The sequence below is a fragment of the Astatotilapia calliptera genome, chromosome 22 (assembly GCF_900246225.1).
Source record: "Astatotilapia calliptera chromosome 22, fAstCal1.2, whole genome shotgun sequence".
Taxonomy (NCBI): domain Eukaryota; kingdom Metazoa; phylum Chordata; class Actinopteri; order Cichliformes; family Cichlidae; genus Astatotilapia; species Astatotilapia calliptera.
The window spans coordinates 32,860,144-32,880,832 of NC_039322.1; the positions used below are offsets into that span (position 1 = coordinate 32,860,144).

At 41.3% G+C, this 20,689-nt stretch overlaps 1 protein-coding gene across 1 annotated transcript in view; it reads left to right on the forward strand.

Annotated features, from left to right (window-relative positions):
- The window catches only part of scin (scinderin), a 45,177-nt gene that overhangs the window by 17,673 nt on the left and 6,815 nt on the right, over positions 1 to 20,689 (forward strand). Inside the window, exons 9-12 of the mRNA XM_026156457.1 lie at positions 825 to 946; positions 8,946 to 9,036; positions 9,644 to 9,814; positions 9,892 to 10,069. Of these exons, the coding sequence (XP_026012242.1) occupies positions 825 to 946; positions 8,946 to 9,036; positions 9,644 to 9,814; positions 9,892 to 10,069 (562 nt within the window). The remainder of the gene's footprint in view (positions 1 to 824; positions 947 to 8,945; positions 9,037 to 9,643; positions 9,815 to 9,891; positions 10,070 to 20,689) is intronic.

Genomic DNA, 20,689 nt, shown 5'->3' on the forward strand with positions numbered 1-20,689 from the left:
GTAGTGGTGGCAATCATCAGAAAGAAGGAGAGAAGAAAACAGAAGCACGAGGGGCTATAGGTGTGCTTCAGACTGTGGCTCTGAAACTGCTGTTGCTCTTTGAGCCTCAGTGAACTTTAGGTGGAGACCTCCATGTACTATAAGGAGCTTTCATGTCTTGACATTGGTGGCATTGATGTCCTTGTGTGGCCAGTTTATTATTCCACCTGAGTATCTGATGCCTGGTAATCTGTATGTATTGATAGCATGGGTCTTATTCTTATCACTGAGATGGCTTCTCAGCACTTGTCTTACCTTCTAAATTGGTACACTCCAGTGAGATCTTTGAGGTCTCGCAGGAGCTTCTAGTTGTCCCTACGTCTAGATTAAAACACAGAGGAGATCGGACTTTTGCTGTGACTGCTCTGAAACTGTGGACTAAACTGCCTTTACATATCAGATCCTCTCCAACACTGGATACTTTTAAAACTCGTCTAAAGGCCCATTTTTACTCCTTGGCTTTTAAGGCCAGTCAGGTCTGTCATTATTTTATTATTTTCTTATCCTTAATTTTACTTTCTTTTTAAATTTTATCTGATTATTCTATTGTACAGTACTTTGGTCAACAGTTGTTGTTTTTAAAAGTGCTATATAAAGTAAAATTAATTTGCTTTGATTCTGGAGCTATTTGGCTGTAGGTGACATGATTCATGTTGGCACATGATACTAGGAACACTGCTTTGAGGGAAGATGAGTTGACCTATTGCAACAGCAAATCAGTTTTTGTTGAAAATTATTATGGTGTTACTAGAGAAATAACTATTCTTATTTTTCTCATTTTATAGATCTGGAGGGTGGAGAGCAGTGGTAGGGTCCCTGTTGATCCTAAGAACTATGGTCAGTTCTACGGTGGAGACTGCTACATCATCCTGTACACTTACAGGAAGGGGCAGATAATCTACACCTGGTATGAGTTCAGAAACTGAGCTACTTTGCATCCAATACACATGCTCTGATTCTCACCACCAAATGTCCTGTCACTGCTGATGCTGGTAAAAAGTGGTGCACCCCCAGGACTAGTCGACCTTTAGGGCACACTCCACATGGTCACTGGCCCTTTTGACACCATGCTATTTCCCTGCTTTCAGAAAATATGAGGGGGGTGGAGTCTCACTGTTATCTCTGTATTTAACACTGAAGCAGCTGAAACTGAGCAGCCCCGTCCACTAACTGACCAGATCAAGACTTCATATTATGCTCTGCTCACTGTATATGTATGCCAACACGTTCTCATCCCAAAACGTAACATATTACAAAATCGACAAATCGTCTGTATGTTACGCTTTCGGAAACAGGAGGAAAGATGAGAACCTTTTGGACTGAATCATTTATTGTGATTGGAAAACACTATCTAACACGATTAAGGTTGTGGTTTAGGTTAGGGAGCATCATCCTATTGGATTCCATCCACAATCCGGCGTGTATCACAGGGACGTGGAAGGTTACCTTTCGCATTCCTATGGAGCGCCTCGGGACGTGGCGGTATGTTACGCGTCGGGAATGAGAACAGTCTCTGTATGCTATTCTCATTACCAAGCAAGATGAAAGGACAAAGAATCCAAAATCGAATTCCAACATCATTATTAGACCAAGGGAATAAAACATCTTCAGGAAAGTGATAATGAAATCAATCAATGGAATAAAATCTGGGGGAGCATATTTTGGAGGGAGACATTAAAATACCAACCTGAGCCCTAAAGTTGAATCTGTTCATCTGGACGTAGCGTTCAGTCACTCATTCAAGTGTCTTCTTTGGTCTTAGGTGATTGCAGGTTCCCCAACCATATAAACAGTACATTTGCATAATGACTGAAACTTGCACCTGTAGTCTGCAGTCAGCTGAGACTGTAGAAGTCACCTGGATGAGTGACAAAACATTTCTCCCACTGAAAACGCTACATCCAGGTGAGCAGAATCAACTTTTTGGGATTTCCATACTTGGATGATTGAGCATAAAAAATTGTGAGACAAGGGTATCACAACAGTTTGTACACTGACTGGACCTTTTAGAAGGTTTGCAGAATTACAAAGGGGATTTACAAGGTAATTACAAGTAAGGGATTACTGTATCAAAAAAAAAACTGAAACGGGAGAATTAAGGGAAGTTGACATACTAATTGACATCCTGAGTTATGCCTACAAGAAGAATACTACAAGAATGATTTGAAAAACAGATCAGGCTGATGGATCAAAATATAATGAATAAAGGATTCATGGTGATACAGGAAGGCAACGTGGGAAAAAGAACTCAACGCTGGCATATTGCAAAAGGACAAGCGTTCAGTGTTAAGTGAGGAAACCTCATCCAGAAGGTCAAAGAAGTGGAGAATGTTTGGGGAAAAAATGTTCATTTTATTTTGCATATCAGAAAACATTCTCCAAGCTATTGGAGCCATGTCGGCGGTTCCAAAGCTTGGAGAATGTTCTTCTGAGAAACCTTTGTCTGATACTCAGTGTTACACCACTCCAGGACAACTTGGTGTAAACAGCAGAACCGAGTTTATTTGGGTACTTCAGAACCGTGGCTTTCACATACAGAGCCCAAAAATACACTCTTCTTCTTTTCCTTTTTCGAACATAGTTTTTCTTTTTTCGTGACTGCCCCCTACTGGTGGAAAAACATGTAGCAGCCAAAAATCCAAACATATAGTTGAATAACACAAATACCAACAGATTTATGCAATGTTTTGGACATATTTTAGCTTTACACTTTACCAAGTGCTACATTCCTCCCCTGCTAAATAAATGTTGTCCCAACATTGAGGAAACATGACAATAAGAAACAAAAATAAACAACTATACTTCTCTTTTCCTTGTGACAACGTAGAGATGGCGTAAGTCGGAATAGGATTTAGCAGTGCTTTAAGATCACTTTCATGATGCACTATTGGACCTCAGGTGACAGAATCACATGTTACTCTCTTACCAGATAAGCATCGGCTTATAACAATGCTGAGTTGTTTCCAACAGTCCACATACAATTATTACCCTCTAAGACATTACTATCACTTTATCACGTGCTCCGGAGCTTATCAACTTAGATAGTAACTATTTAATCACAATTAACCTCATCAAACATAACGATCCAATGTCTTACGCTACCATCCCAAAAGTATCAAATACTTGTGTCACCATATTGGTAAGGCCTTGTAAGTCCCCATACATTTTTGAAAAGTAACATCATTTAAATTCAAAAAAACTCTTTCACAGTTCAATAATAACTAACTGGCACATAAGCTGCATAGTAAGGCATCTGTAGAGCTGCCCAAGGTACTCCAAACTGGTCATAGAATGGTGGTGCTGCTGCACTGGCATACAATGGGTTAACACTGTGACCAATTGCTCTTTGAACTGGTTGGCCAAACGCATCATAAGTCAATATTTTCCGTGGACATCTCTCCCTCTGAGATCTTCTCGGCTGCGGTTCCGACAGTTCTGGGTTCATTTCACTGGGCTGACCTGGCGAAGCAACAGTGTCTGATGATGCTGAGGTGTCATGTTCAGCGTTACCTTGTCCATTCACCATTTCTACTTGAAACTCTTCAGCATCCACTCTAAGCTCCGTGCTCTTTTGCTGAAGGTCCTGGTCCAGTTCAGTAGCAGGTGCAGACACCATTAAATCCCCTTGAGGCTGACAGTGGTGGTGCCTCACTCTCTGAGACCAATACTGTTCTTCATCATCTGAGCTCTCTATATGGTTCGATGCGTCTTGTAGGTCTCTTTGTTTTTGTGTCTGTGTAGTGTGGCATCGTTCAGTTCTTGTTATTGTGGGAAGCGGTAATGCATTACAGGGCATTAACATGTTGCGGTGGAGGATACGGCCTCGCCCAGCACCACGCTCCGGCTTAACCTCATAAACAGGGCTGTTTTCCCCCTTTTGAGAGATCACTATGTGAACTTGATCCTCCCAATAGGAGCGTAACTTTCCCGGGCCTCCCCTCTCTGACATGTTCCTGACAAGTACCCTGTCCCCAGGTGAGTACAGCACTTTGTCTCTTCAGGTCATAATGTGATTTCCCTCTTGCCAGAGTCTTTTTAATGTTTCTGGATGCAATGTCATATGCTTCTTTCATTTGTTGTTGCCATTTGTGAGCATAATCCTCATATGATTTGCATTTGTTTGTCTCACTCAGTCCAAAAATTACATCAATAGGGAGACGTGGATGTCTACCAAAGAGTAAATAAAAGTGCGAGTATCCTGTCGAGTCACTAGTTGTGCAATTATAGGCATGCACAACTTTGTTTACATAGTCACTCCAGTTTCCTTTCTTTTCCTCATCCAGGGTCCGGAGCATTGACAGCAAGGTGCGATTAAACCTTTCCACTGGGTTCCCCTGTGGATGGTAGGGTGTGGTCTTTGAATTGGCTATTCCTGTGTACTTCTGCAGCTGTTTGAATAAATGGTTTTCAAATTCTCTGCCTTGATCGTGATGTAATTTACCAGGAAAACCAAATTTCAAGGAAAAGTCATTAAAAATTTTATCTGCTGCTGTTTTGCCAGATTTGTTGCGTGTAGGGTAGGCTTGAGCAAACTTGGTGAAGTTGTCCTGTAACACTAAAATATACTCATACCCTCCCCTGCTCTTTTCGAGATGGACATAGTCTATTGAAACCATTTCAAAGGGTGCAGTAGCCGGCACGTGACACATGGGGGCCCTACACTGAACTGTAGGTTTTTTCTGAATATTACATTTGCACACCTGTGTGATGAAAAACTCAATATCTTTGTACATATTCGGCCAATAAAACCTACTCCTTGCCAAATTCATCACACGGTCCAGCCCCAAGTGACCCATTTCGCAGTGAAGGTGTTTGTACACCAGTTCTTTGCGCGATTCCGGAATCACAATCTGAGTGTAAGTCACAGTCTTTCGTATCAGCAACCCGTCATCTGAGATAAACAGCTTTTTCCACTCGTGTAGTAGCTGTTTTCCTTTAGGGGTTTTGAGCGCTGATGTCTTGTCAAGACTCGCACCAGTACTCTTTAAGTTGAGAACATAAGCTATGGCAGGGTCCTGCTTTTGAGCTTGCAATAGCTCCTGCGTTGTGATCCTCACATCTGGCAGATTTTCTGTAAGTATTTTGTTTACTTCTGGATTGCATGTTATGGCTGATATCCAATCCAGTTGTTTGTCTTCCTGTGTTTCAATGGCATTCAGTACTGCGCTTAACACTTCAGGCGAACACAGCTCAGTACATTCTGACATGTATGAATCCATACTAGAAGGTGTTCTGGACAAAAAGTCTGCATCAACGTTACTTTTTCCGGGTCGGTATTTCAGTGTTATGTTAAAATCAGCCAGCTCAGAAACCCATCTGTGTCCTGTTGCATTCAGTTTAGCTGTGCCTAAAAAATAGGTTAAAGGGTTGTTATCACTGTACACTGTCACTGAGGGAGCATAGAACAAATAGTCTCTAAAGCGCTCAGTCACAGCCCATTTTAGTGCCAAAAACTCAAGTTTCCCTGAGTGCCACCTGTAGTTCCTCTCAGCTTGTGTTAATGTTCTTGACCCATATCCAATGACTCTTAATTTACTGTCCTGCCTCTGATACAAAACTGCACCAAGGCCTTCTTCTGAAGCATCGATGTGCAGAATGAAGGGTTCCTCAAACTTAGGATAAGCCATCACAGGTGGATTAGTCAAAACATCCACCAAATAGTCTAGTGCTTTTTGGTGGCTGTCACTCCATATGATTTTTTGGGTGGGTGCAGCATGCCCCGCCTTGGCTGACCACGCTGGTGTTTGGGTGTGGTCAACTGAGAGTAAATCATATAGGCACTTTGCATGTCTTGAAAAATCTTGTACATAGCTTCGGTAGTATCCTAAAAATCCTAAAAGCTTTCTCAGCTCTTTAATGTTTGTTGGTGGGTTGTCCTTCAAAGCTCGTACTGCTTGTACCTCTTGGTCATCCATTTTGTAGCCGTCTGCTGAAATGATTTTGCCCACATAGCGGACCTCATTTTTAAACAAGTCACATTTATCAGGTCTTAGTTTTACTCCCCAAGCCCGCTGACGTTTGAGAACTGATCTCAAATCTTCAATATGCTGTTCAAATGTTTGACTGTACACCAAAACATCATCTAAATATGGAGTGCATATTTTGTCCCTCAAGCCTTCCAAACTTTCCTCCATGCTCCGCTGGAAAGCTGCAGGTGCATTGGTGAGTCCAAATGGGATTCTATTCCATTCATACAGCCCCCAGGGTGTTGTGAAGGCGGTATATTTTTTTGAGTCTTCGCTGATTTCACCTTGATAGTACGCTTTGCCTTGGTCAAGCACACTAAACCACCTATTGCCGCCAAGTCCATCAAGGATTTCCTGTATTCGTGGAATAGGGTGTCTGTCTGGAATGGTCTTTTTATTGAGGCCCCTATAATCAACACACAGTCTCAGGCCTCCATCCCGCCTCCTCACACACACTATTGGAGAGGCATATGGTGAGGTTGATTTGTGAATAAAGTCTTTTTTTAACAAGTCCTGAATGTGACTTTTTACTTCATCATAGAGAGCACGTGGGACCGCATTATAGGATTTGGCTACAGGAATCTGATCAGTGAGTTTGATATCCATTTTTAAATTTTTTATGTAACCAACTTCCTCTTTGTGTTTAGCAAATGCGCCTGACTCCTCCCTTAACATTTCCAAGACAACTGCCTGTTGTTCTGTGTTAAGGTGGCCCAAATTGACAGGTGGTTCCCAAGGCTCTTCTGCTGAGCTAGGTGGGTTCTGATTGTCTTTTTCTACAATCGAGCCTATCTGAGCTTCTTTGAGATTTACAGGATAACTATGTGTTACCCTCTCTATGTTACCTAGAAGGGTTTTAGGTGGCAGCACAATGTCATGTTTGGTAGCATTAGTAACATAGATATTGACTTTGCGGGTACTGCCTGATATAGACAGCAACTGGCAGTTAGATTTCAGACCCTCATCTAAAGACAAGTTTTCATCTGGCTCAAAAAGCATTTCACTTTTTACCTTTAGGTCTGTTTTGATGGAACAACTAACGCCGTACATTTGTCCACTCGGTACGACAATAGCTTTGCGTCCTGATCTGATAGGATAAGTAACTATCTCGCTACTGGTGGTGTGGATAAGGTTCAACAGTGCTTCTGCTTTGCTTGATCCTACTCTTAGAGAGTTTCTGAGTAAAGACAAGCTTTCACTGGACTGAGTAGTGTCTTTTTTTATCAGTTCCTCAATAGCATTAAACCCTATTATTGGTTTTTGCATCACATCCTGACTTACTAGGATTGGAACCCGAACCTCATTCTGAGCTACAGCTTTTCCTCTCGAATCACAAAGGCTAAGGCTAACTTCTACCCAACCCTGGAAAGGGACTTCAGATCCATTTACAGCTCTCAAGTCTAAAAGTTCATCCTTACTTAGTAAATCGCTGATGGGGTGAACTTCTAAGTGAGGTAAATTGTCTGATTTCCAGCATGCACTCATTATTGAAACTTGGGCTCCCGTGTCCCACAGTGCCTGTGTTTTGCAGTTATTCATTCTACACCATACTAGACACTTTCTGCCCACGAGCTGTGCTACTTTTCTTTTTTTGGTACTTAAATTTAACACGTTTGGGGGTTGGTTCCTAATTTTAGGATTTCCTGAGTCGGTTGGTGATGCTAGGGATAAGCTTTGGGCCTTGGGAATGTTATCACATTGGGACATTGGTGGTAAAGCTGTGGCTTGTCCCACAGTCACAGCCCCGCCCAGTTTTCCTGCTTCTGAGCTCCCCTTACTTTACATCCCTTTGCCCAGTGAGAGTCACTGCCACATTTGAAACAATGGTCACAGTCCCTGTTTTCTTGTTGACATGCAGAGCATCGCCTTTTTGGTCTCTGAGCTGCCTTTCTGTACGCCCTGACTTGTCTACCACCATCACCACTTCTATCTCGTTGGACAGTTTGCACTAGTGAAGCTACCTGTCCTGTGAGTTCCCTAATTGCTGAGTTACTTTCCTCAATTTTTGCAAATAAGGAGTTATCTTTGAGGGTTTTAGCCAGTTTTGTGTCAGGCTGGCTTGTGCGGGGCTCAGTAAGCGCTACATTCTGCTCAACTACATTTAGTCCTGTTCTAAATGACCTGTGGGCTTTTGCCTTTAACGCTCTCTCGCTTTCATTGTACTGGGCTGTTTGCATTTTCATTAATAAGAGTTCATCGCTACAGTTTTCATCCTGCAAATATGCTCTCATTTCTGCTCTGACATTGTCATTTAGAAGACCCGTTCTAATGGACTGAAAACATTGACTTTGAACAAGTTCTTTGTTATACTTTAGGCTAGACTGGGTGCGCTCAGATGCGAAAAGGATTTTTTGACGCAAATCCAGCACTCTAATCAGGAACTCAAGTGGTGTTTCATTTGCCCCCTGTGTAGCTTTGGTTAATTGCTGGTACAGTACTGTTGCATCCTTGTATGTGAGGAGCAGGATTTTGAATTCAATTCTGGATTAAACAGGGCTCAAATTTTAAATTCAAATGACTAGTCCTAAGTGTGGATGATAATGCATCATCCATAATACAGAATCTTTATTACAAAATGAGGGTAATTGAAAGTTTTTCTCATAGAGCTGAGGAAGCTCCCATCACAGAACACCCTATGGACAGCTAAGACTCCTAATACAGTGAATCACAGTGAATCACAGCTACATGAACATGAATGTTTGTCTATTTGTTTGGTAGTTTTTTCTGATTATTTTCAATTTTTTCACATTTTACTAAATCAAAGTGGGAGAATGGACTGAGTGAACCAAAGTAAAAAGGTTCCCACTGGAAATCCATAACAATGAGCTGGTGACAAAGTTATTTTATGCATTTTTATTTTAAGAATATAGATTGGTTCACTTTCTAGATTTACTGTAACTTGACTAACTGAATATTGATTACTATTACTGTCTCCTGCAGGCAGGGAGCCAGCTGCTCTGTGGATGAGCTAACTGCCTCAGCGTTCCTGACCGTAGAGCTGGATCGTTCACTGGGAGGGAATGCGGTTCAGGTACAACACCAGTGTCAAATAAATATGAGAAGCACTTGTACTGATTGCTTTGTTAATTATTCTAAATGCACAGTACTGTGCAAAATCTTGAGCCACTCCTCATTTCTTTATATTTTGCTAGAAAATAGGAAGTTGGTGCAGTGATTCATTGAAACATGCTAAGAGTGTATACCATGTACCTGACCCTAACCCAATACAGACAGGAGCTAACGTAATGGCCCTTCTTTTATGCACATTTGTGGAAAGCTTGTTGAAAGCCTTCCCAGACTGTTGGCTGGGTCATATTAAACCCTCTGGATTAAGAAATCACTCAATTTGATATTCGTGTGATGGCAGACGAGCAAATACTTTTGACACTAGAGTGTAGATCATTCATAATGGAATCAGGTCCATAATCAGCAATGGATCACAGATGTGATACCAAAGGAGCAGGAAGCCAGGCAAGCTCCGCCCCTGAAGCACATAAGCAGACCTACACATGCACACACACACAGACAGAAAACGGGCGAGTCGACCAGAAACACTTTAAATTGTCCTGTGAAAAATAATTGTCTTCAACTTTCTTTAACTGGTATGTTAAAAACCAGTTTGCTTCATATGGTTTCAGGTCAGAGTGCCTCAGGGTAAAGAACCCCCACATCTGCTCAGTCTTTTTAAATCTAAACCCCTCATTGTGTATAAGAGCGGCACATCCCGCCTGGGCGATCATCCTCCTCCACCTCCTACGCGACTCTTCCAAGTCAGACGGAACCTGGGCACCATCACCAGGATTGCTGAGGTAAACCATTTCCTGATTGTCGTTAGTAAAGTAATGATGTGTTTATGCAAAGATGCTGAACTTCTTGTCTGTTTTAGGTTGATGCCAGTGCCGCCAGCCTAAACTCTAATGATGCCTTCTTTCTGAGGACCCCTGATGGGCAGGGCTTTCTGTGGATAGGCAAAGGGGCCAGTGAGGAAGAGGAAAAGGGAGCTGAGTACATGAGCAAAGAGCTGAACTGCAGCTGCAAACGCATCACTGAAGGACAAGAACCAGGTCATGATCAACACTTGGCATACATATACCAAATGTGTGTATCCATATGATACGCACACGCAGACACAAGCTCCCATAGGTCTGCATGTTTTCACACAGTATAGACGTTGTCAGGCTAGCAGCAGCGGGTCGAATCTATAAGCCGGGTTTCTCACTAACGTGTTCAATATTCCAGCCACGAGAGGCTCTGAGCTGCTGCCTTTAGTAGTGTCCAGAAACAGTGATGAGCAACAGGTGAGTGATTAGCGGCAGGTGAGTATGTCAAAGGCAGGAGCCCGAGTGATGCAGGAGCAGGAGGGAGGGGAACAGAGATTTAAACTAAAACAAAAACACATGTAGTCTTGCAGGGCTGGCCGGGCACACACAGGGACCATGACAGACATAAAGTTTTATTTTGAACACTTGTTGCAAAAAGGAAAATCTCCATTCAAAAGAAACCAAATACAAATATGATAGAAAGTGAAGATTTTTACCAGCGCTCATGTCTCAGTTTGCAACATGAGGACTTGGACTTTTCACCTCTGCCCAGGAGGTCATGTTTTTACAACCAACCTTCCAGTTAGTGTCCAACTTATTGGTTTGGTTTACCATCTCACAGTAGTCGTAGTTTGTTCATCAGCTGTTGGTAAGTTTGATCAGGTCATCAGCTGTGGGTACCACCCCCACTGTATTTGGAAGTGTTTGTGTGTGTTCGTGCGTGCATGGCATTCTGTCTACAAACATGATCGCTCAAAATGTTTAGAGTGGTAGAAGATTGGGGTAATGTTAACAATTCATTAAATCTGGCTTACATCCACCAAGCTCTTCAAGGTTAACTTCATGATTTATTGATTGAAAATTAACAACAAAGCCTTATAACTTGAAAACGGCTATTTGATTGTTCTTAGGCTGAGATCACACAATACACTGTGAGAATGTGAGATTCTCAGTGCCAGAGAAATCCAAATTGCAGCACGGGGCTGTTAGATCAGAGCACTGTGATGCAGCACATAGGTGTGCTGTGTAAGATTATCTAGCTCCACCTGATTAGTACTCCAAGCAATCAGCATGAGTAACGGGCAGAACAATTACATTCTCTTCCACTAGAGGGCAGTGCATCTACCTGCTCTAATTAAATGGGTTGCCAACTGCCAGTAAAACAGAAGAAGAAGAAGGAATTTCATAATAATCATGCTGTGAGTGAGAGAACAGTGTTTAACAGCAATGGATAAATATTTGAAGAGAAAAGGTAGTCAGTCTGACCTGGTCCTGGAGAAAACTCTGACCCAGATGAAGGCCCAGTATGAGTAGGGGTCAGAAGAAAGCAAAAAAGTTATACTGGGGACAAACTGAGTTAATTCCACTATACCTGGTGCGCAGGGGAAAAGGATCAATATGCTTTTTGTGACATTTTTGTCTGGTGGTGTGTCGTGTGATTTTTCTAATGTGAAATATGTGCCGTGGCTCCACAAGATAGGGTGTCATCCAGCGTTTCCCAAAGTTAAACTAGTTAATCTTCTATTTGCATGTTTTTAAAAACTCCCAAAGGGCAACTGGAAGCTCAGATTATCTGTGTCAGCAATAATAGCTCAGAGGGCAAATCTGTAAACTGAGAAGAAAACTGTCCTCCGCATACAAACAAGAGCACTGAGACTGAGACACCTTGATTTTCTCAGGAATCCCCAAAATGCACCAGATTATCCTGAAAACTGTTAACAACATGTCATTCTACTGCTTACACTGTCTCACGGTCTCACGTCCCGTCATCGCTACATTTGAACATTTCCAGCAAAAAGAACTGGTTAAAAGCAAGGACCATGAATGAAAAAGAGCATCATGAATGAACTGTTTCCCAGTGAAATCAACCATGACTGAATAGAGCTCATTGGAATCAAAAATATTAAAAAGCATATGTAGATACAGCATATAATCAGTTGGATTTACCCAAAGGTAGCACAAAACTCTTGGATAGAATTAGAACAAGCAGACGGTAACGATAAACTTTCAGAACGTCCCTTGATTACAGCTTTAATTAAATGCCACTGCTGCTTAAAAAACCCATTCATCTTCTCCACCTCACCAGCCTGATGAACAACCCTTGAAATCACAAACTCCCAAATAGAATCCAGCAGGTTTTCTCCAAAGTGGCACCACTCAGACTTTCAGGTCAACAGAGCAATTCTTTACTTTACAGCATGGGCGCAAGAAGAAATCACACACCTCTTTTAAGATAATAAACTCATGTCAGATACGAATTTGTTTCAAAGATTTGGACAAGACAAGAAAAATGTACTATTCTCTCAAAATTATATTCACTACTTTCAGTCACAAACTCAATATCTGTACTCATCCCCGAATGGGACAAAGACCTTCCACTATCTTTGAAACCTGATTTTTGGACAAATTCTCAATGACAAAAAAACCAAAAACATTTTAAACTCATTCAATACAAAATCCTACACAGAACCACATCACACAACCAGTGTTGAATAAAATGGTTTTATGGGCGTTACGCCACTGTCTAGGGGTACAGGAACGTAGCATATGTTAAAAGAAGAGTGACCCCGCCCTGGTCCCCAAAACCATACCACAGCCGATTCAGATGTGAAACTGGTTTACTGTGGCTAAACTGCAGCGTGACTCCGGGGTGAACAAAGGCCAAAATAACAAACAAAACCAGTCAAGGAGGTGCTACCTAAACCCTACGTGATAAAAAGAGCAAACCAAAGACAAATGCTACCCCGACCTGAATAAACAGGAGAAAATGAGACAGAAAATAAGAAGGCAGCTCACCCTTCAGCTTCAGTGACTATTTACACGTGACTCTAAACTACACACTATATACAGAAGCTCAGCAATCCTCAGGAACACACACACACGAGTAACACAGGGTCTGGAGGCCAAGGATGGCTCTGACGCTGCTGTCAGTTGCTGTCCCGGGACGACTGGCTGTGGCTCAAGTGGTAGAGCAGATCAGCTACTGATTGGAAGGTCGGTGGTTCGATCCTTGGCTTCCCCAGTCTACGTGTCAAATATCCTTAGGCAAGATGCTAACCCCAAGTTGCCCTCCGATGTGTTCAGTGTGAATGCGTGTGAGTGTAGATTAGTTTGCACTTGTGTTTAGAAGTGCTTGTATGAGTGGGTGTGAATGTGGCATGTTGTATAGAGTGCTCTGAGAACTCCGGGAGAATAGAAAAGCACTATATAAGAATCAGTCCATTTACCATGATAAGGGGACCAATCAGCAGCCGTCAGCTTCTCCAATCAGGGACCTGCAGAGACTCTTAAAGACACAGACAGGCGGAACAAAAAACAGCCACCCGGACACATTATGGGCAGTAACAATGGGTTTCTCTGATTCTGGGATTTGTACTCAGTGTACTCAAAACACCACAGACACTCCTTTAGTCAACTAGCTCAGTCCTGCAGCTCTGGTCCAAGCGTACTAAATAGATGAACGCATTCCTTGCTCACACCTGCCTGTGAACTCACTGGACTACTCCTCCCTTACAGCTGAGCCACAAACCACACCCCACTGCCACATACACTCCCTCTCCCACTTAGGCTGGGGAGCCGTCTTACCTGCTGGGAGAAAACGGCCCTCAGCGCGAAGCTTTAGGATGAAGGTGAGGGTAAAGTTAGAGGTGTCTTGCAGGGGACCAGATCTGGGGCACACTTTCAGGTGAAGCTGGTCAAGAGTCGGTCAGCTCTGCAAAGACTGGCATGAACCAGCAGTAATAACCAGCAAGTCCCAGGAACCTTACTACCTTACTAGCTGTTTTTTGGTCTTGGGATGCCTCCCCAAACACTGTAACTCCCTCCATCCAGCCGCACATTTCTTAACACATTTCTTAACTTCCTGTTACAGTGCACAGTGGTGTTTTTTGTAGATTATCTATGTACAATGAATTTTTAAAAAAAACTGATAAAATATAGATAACATCCAATTTCATAGTGTAATCTTCACATGCTTTCTCCAAAGCACACTCTCTGTTGATTCGCCCGCTAATTATATTCACAGTATTCACTCACTGCGTCTTTAGGGATTCACCTAGCTTAGCTTAGCTCTCTAGCAGCACGGCCTCTTCACCTGTCCCTCCTGCACTTTCCTGCTCAGTGTGTCAGATGTTTAGTTACTGTAGGTTTGCTTATAATAATCAGTCTTAATCATGGATGATTAATCATTAATCATTGTCTTAAATGCAACAAATATGCAACAACATAACATGAGAGAAAACACATTTCAAAACAGGAAATACAGCATCAGTGTGCTTTTAATCCAGGTATTTACTATTTGGTTTAGACACTCTACCAGATCTGGTTCGGTATGTTGTCATCAGAGCGTACTTGGGATTTTTTAGGTGTGTTCATTTTACCCAGCGTTTTTCTGTCCTTGATCACTTGTTCAGACTATTTTGTGCCAAGTTGTGGTGGGGCGAGTTGAACTTGAATCGTTTCATGTTTGTTGGGTTGTGCTTTATCGGGTTCAGTTTCATCCGAGCTTTTCCGGTTGAGGCTCGCTCACAGGCAGAAGATGTTGTCTGTTGCGCCTGTCTTCCTTTCCATCCGACTCAACGACATAAGAGCGAGGTTCAGCACATACCTTACTTACAACTCCAATCTTGTCATGTCCTCTCTGTGTTTGTAATCTCACCACCTGCTTTGGTGTTAATGGACTGAAAAAAGACTTTTTATCCATGACAGCAAATGAACTGAACAACAGAAAATGATAAGAAAAATAAACTGGGCCAACGTGGCATGTTTGTTAATACACATGTTAATGTGATCTCTGGTCTCCCACTCAGAGACACAGGTCTCCGAGTGTCTAGCATTCAGAGGCTGCCTGAGGACACTCGTGTGAGAGGCGGTGTTGATACCAAAGGGCATTCTCAAGAATGTGAATCTGCCAAAAGGTGTTGCAAATGTAGTGAGAAGAGATGAGGCAGGATCTAGTTTGATTTGCCAGAAGGAGCTCTTCGCATCCAGAACTGAGAAGATGGTTGCTCCAGACATCTGAGCAGCTACTTCCTCCACAGTTCAGATGGGATGGTGAGGTTGCATTAGTGCCTTGTTCAGATCCCTTGGATCAATGCACATATGAACATCATCGGTATTCTTTTTGTGTGTTGCGACCATGTTGGATACCCATTCTGTGGGTTCCTCCACTGGTTCAGTTACTCCCACGGCCTGCATTCTTTGGAGTTCCTCTTTAACCTTTACTGCATGGGAACAGGAACGCGTCTTGGAGGGTTGACGACAGGTGGCACGTTTGGAGTGAGTTTCATTGAGTAGGTTACAGGTAAGCCACCGACTTCATCTTTGAACAGGTCTGTGTATTCGTAAAAAACTTTCTGTGCAGGTGTCTCATCCTGATCTGTGTCAACATGGTAGACTTCCTTGCTGAAACTAACCAGTTTCATTCGCACGCTGTCCTTTAATCCGATGATGGATTGCACATCGTGTTTTACAACTTGGAATTGTAGGTAACTGTCCAGCTAGCTTGCACTTGAGAGTAACTGTGCCTGTGGACTTAATCTTCGTGCCTCCGAAAGCAGCGAGATTTACCTGTTTTTGTGACTTACGTAGGGTTTCGTTGTTGCCGATGTTTCTGTAAGTGCCTAATGACAGTTATTGTGTGGATGCTTTAAGCATCCAGCTTTATGCTTCTATCCCACCTAGTTTTTGAGTTACACGACGTTTTGTAACTCCAAAAAACGGCGTTTTTCACCGCTCACCGCGATCAAATTCTGACTGCTCATCACCCTCTTTTTTAAGGCGCCCCGCCCCCTTTTCAGGTGGCGCAATTGATAATGACACGGCTCTTCAGACCAAAGGTCCTGGGTTCGATTCCACCTTGGTCAACATGTTTTTTTAAACTACAAATTTATACACTATCACAGACCGGTAATTCGTATTGATAATTTATTACAATTCTGAAAAGTTTTATGATTTTACCAGCTTTTCTAATATGGACCTCAGATTCTTGTTAACAGTCTGTGACAGAAATACATACAAGTACACAGCCTGATGAAGCAGACAGAAGCAGTACCTCTGATTGGTTCAGCATTTTCACCTCTTATCAGCACAAATCTCAGCCTCTTCTGCTGTTTTCATTAGAATTTTAAGCTTTTCCACCTTTTTTCAGTTACGTGAGAACCAGTTTGGCTCAATGAGTAGCCGAAAAATATCAGCCTCTTCTGCTGTTTTAGCAGGATTTCAGAGTTCAGCTTTTTCACTTGTTTTACAGTTTTTTCTGATTGCTTAAACCCTAACTGTGATTCCTGTAGCACAATCTCTAAAACTATTCAGACTTATAGCAAAACCACTCACTGAGTTTGCAAAACTAAAAGCACAAAAACTGCTTTGCACTCAGTTTGCAATTTTGTAACACACACTTTGCAAAACTGTAGGCACAATTCACTGCACAACACTCAATTACCAAATTTCCAACACACTCCTAGCAAAAGTATACACATGTATGGCTATCATTAACACTAATTTGCCAACTGTCTGGCACACTTTCACATGTGAAAACTTTCTTAGATAATTAGTTCACTTTGCAATCAGCCTAAGCACTATAATACAGGTAAGCTGTGTGTGCGGAGTACAATGGAGGGAGCAGAAAGAGTGAGAAGTAGAGGAGGCCGAGGAAGAGGACGTGGAGGTGAAGAAGTAGGATGAAGAGGACGACAAGGACAAGGAGGAGCAAGAGGAAGACGAGGAGGGGGGAGAGGAAGGGTAGGAAGAGTAAGAAATAGAATTGCTGATAACATCAGAGCTACAATAGTGGACCATGTAATCAACCGTGGAATGACCCTGAGGGTCGGTTAGTACAGTCACTTCTCACAAAAATCTGTAGCACTGCCATATGCCAATGAGAAACACACCAATACCATTGATGTAAAAATACTGAAATTGTTACTTTACAGAATTGCTAGATGACCAGATGCTGGGGGCAGAGGAAGCATGTTCACTGCAGACCAAGTAACCCATATAGTCATTATGGCGATTGCAAATAATCCTATACTTGGAAATAAACACTTGTGTTTGTTTTGATGTGTTTGAATAAACAGCAGTACTTGAAGTTTGGATCCCTCTATGCTTATGGATCTATGACAGAAGTATGAGCTCAAACTGACATAGCCTACCTTGTGCACAGAGAAAGCAAAAGCCAGATGTGTTTTGTATTCATACCATCAGTGTGCAGTTGGCGCATTGTGTGCTTAGTAGATGATGGCTTGTGTGTACTGTTTGATACGGAAACACCATTTTTACGAAGGTGTGAAGAGTTAATCTAGCTGTGTTTGCTTTTGCAAGAGAACTACAATGTTTTGATTATTGGGTGACAGGTTTTCTTATTTGTGTGAAGAGTTTTGCAAAATTAGCCAATAGTTACAAAAAATGTGCTTAAGCATACAGAAAAAACTGTAACAGTATTTTGTCTCTATCTCCATTCTGCAATTCATCTCATGTAAACAATAACGTGGCCACAGCGTGACGTGAAAAAGACTCATACCTTTGACGTTGTGTGACGAACTCTGTATTCCTCGTCCACACGTAAACGCAAAAGAGGAGTTTTAAAAATCTCAGTTTTCGGTGATTTGAAACGTCGTTTACGTGGACGAAACAGCTGCGTTTTCAAAAATACCCGTGTAGGTGCGGACGTAGCGTAAAAGAGTTAGTAGTTTATTTTATTACAACCTTTAATTTATTGCAGTTTACTTGTATTTGTTTAATTGTTTACTAAATGTTTGAGGTGTGAAATAAACCGCAATGGAGCAAAATATGGGCGTGTGTGGTTGTGCGTGGGGAGGGGGGGTGCGAGCATTTTTCTTGTAAAACAAAGGGGGGCCCAGCAAAAAAAGTTTGGGAACCACTGATATAGGGGATGCTTGGCTGGCTGTAGCTCAGGAGGGAGGTCCAAAAGTTACCACACTAATCACAACTTTTCCAAAATTAAAAATGTATAATGTACTTTTTTCTATGTGAGTGCCTTCTATCTAACATTCACACACATATTCATACTTCGCTGGATGCATCAGAGAGCAACTTGGGGTTAGTATCTTTTTTTAAGGGTGTTAAGCCGAGTCTCCCATTCAGTGATCCTGGCCTCCAGAGCTGCAAACAGGCTACAGTTATTACAAGTATCGTTATTACTAAATGAGCCCAAAGAGTAACTGTAGACTAGAAAAATTTGCATTTCCTGCGAAAATGCAGTGTGGATGCTTTAAAGCTGAAGCTGTATGCAAAAAGTAGCTGAAAAAGCTGAAAAGTTGCAGAAATTCTAAAAACTTTGCAGAAGCAAAGGAACTTTGCTAAAATGGAATAACTTAGCAGAACTGCAATATCTTAGAGGAAACATAATACTTGGCAGAAATACAATAGCAGAGCAGAACTTAGCAGAAATATTGTAACTTACCAGAAACATGATAACTTCTCAAAAATACAAGAATTTAGGAGAAATAGTATAAGATAACAGAAAGAATATATTTAGCCAAAAATACTTAAACATTACAGAAACACTATGATTTAGAAAAATAGTACAACATAGCAGAAATATTGTGATTTACCAGAGACACTGTGATGAACTATGAATATTGTAATTTTGAATTAATACTATGCTTTAGCACAAATACTATCATTTGACAGAAATACTATGTTTCAGCACAAATATTATAAAAACCAGAAATACTATAATTTAGCAGAAATACTATATTAAGCACAAATCCTATAAAAAGCAGAAATGGTATGATTAAGCATAAATACTACATTTAGTAGAAATACTATGTTTTAGCACAAATACTATAAAAAGCAGTAATACTATAATTTAGCAGAAATACTATATTAAGCACAAATCCTATTAAAAGCAGAAATAGTATGATTTAGCACAATAGTAATAAGTTAAACAGAAAAATTGGAAAAGCAAAATGGACAGCTGAAAAAATGCTGAACATGCTGAGGGTCCCTCAAATATACTTGTTAAATGAAAAAAAATCAGCAAAAAAATCTATAACAGCCACACAATCACAAATATGTACACATAAGGAAACACACATGCACAGAGAGACACACACACAAGATCCAATTCAGTCAACCAGTCTAAATATATTGAATTTGAATCTTAGAATGAGATCATCCCATTAAAAGCCTCTCTCTCTCTCTCTCTCTCTCTGTCACACACACACACACACACACACACACACACACACACACACACACACACACACACACACACACACACACACACAGGGAGAGAGAAGTAAGTTTCTAGGTCAACCTGGGAGCTGCTGAATTTAAATCCACCAATCAGAGAGCCTGTGCACTTTTTCCCGCCAAAACAGGTGCATCTATTTACACACGCAGCACAGAGAGGCACAGGATCATTGCAGCCTATTTCTCATAGTGAGGACTCCCCTCAAACAAATGACCATAATTTCCTAACCGCAGAGCGGTCATTCTTACACCGTTTTGTTCAGAAGAGATGGGGGAATCTTCCAGTGTTGACAATTTATCATTAAAATATGAATTATTAAAGATATTTGACTTGTAATGCACCATAACTAAGCAGAGCGAAGCAAAAACTGCCTTGACTTGCCCTCAAACAATGCTTTGTAACTCTAAATCTATTTGGAGTATCGATATCATTCTTTCACCGTAAGAGACAGCAGGCTTTGGTGAACAGTCATGGAAATTTTCAGGTCTCTGTGGAAATCCAACAAAAAGTTATGACGAGAGAAAAAAGTGGTTCATTTCCACAGTTTGAAATCTGAAGAAATCTGAGCGATGGACGAATTTCCTACCCTCAAACAAGTCCAACTCATTTCAGAACGGTAATACGTGAGAAAGAAAATTTTTGAATTGTGAGCGTCAGGAGTGTCTGAAGATATACCGGGACAAGCCTCATGTCTTAACTTTGCTTCGTTAAGGAGATATGACGATTCGAATATGCCTCTCATTACAGAAATCCAGCGGTGATTTTGAACAAGCTCTCCATTCACTTTATATGGAGAGTTTTGAGACCTTGTGTTGGTCTGAGGAGATTTGCCAAAATTCTATAAATCCCACAACAATGATAGTGACATTTTCTGAAAGCCAGCAAAAATACCTATGTTTTGATGTATAATTTGTGGAAGTTGAGTGAAAATTGAGCAAGTAGCAAGAAGTTGTTCGGACATGAAGTGAAAATTGCAAAAGCTTCAGTGGCACACTGGAAGCCAAGAGCATAGCAACCATAACAACGCATGTATTTTGTGAAAAATCACAATTGTGCAACTCAAAACTTTAAGAGGCATAAAAGTAAAACGGTAAAAGATTTGAAAAAGCTGAATCATACATGAATAGCCCAATAATTTGTGAACATTTTAAAGTTTGAATGGTTTTTCTAGGCGAAAGTATGAGGAAGTAGTTAAGTTTCAAAAACAAGCAAAATTTAGCAGAATTTTGGAAGTTTTCCATTCATTTCAATGGGACAAATTAAAGGAAAAAAGCTTAATATTTTAAAAAGTATAATAGCAAAAAATAGCAAAAATCATAGCGATCATTAGCAGAAATAGCAGAATAGTTTAAAATTTGAACGGCGAAAATCGGCTGAAAATTGTGGGACTAGTTAAGTGCCAAAAAGTGTACGGAAGCAACTGGAAC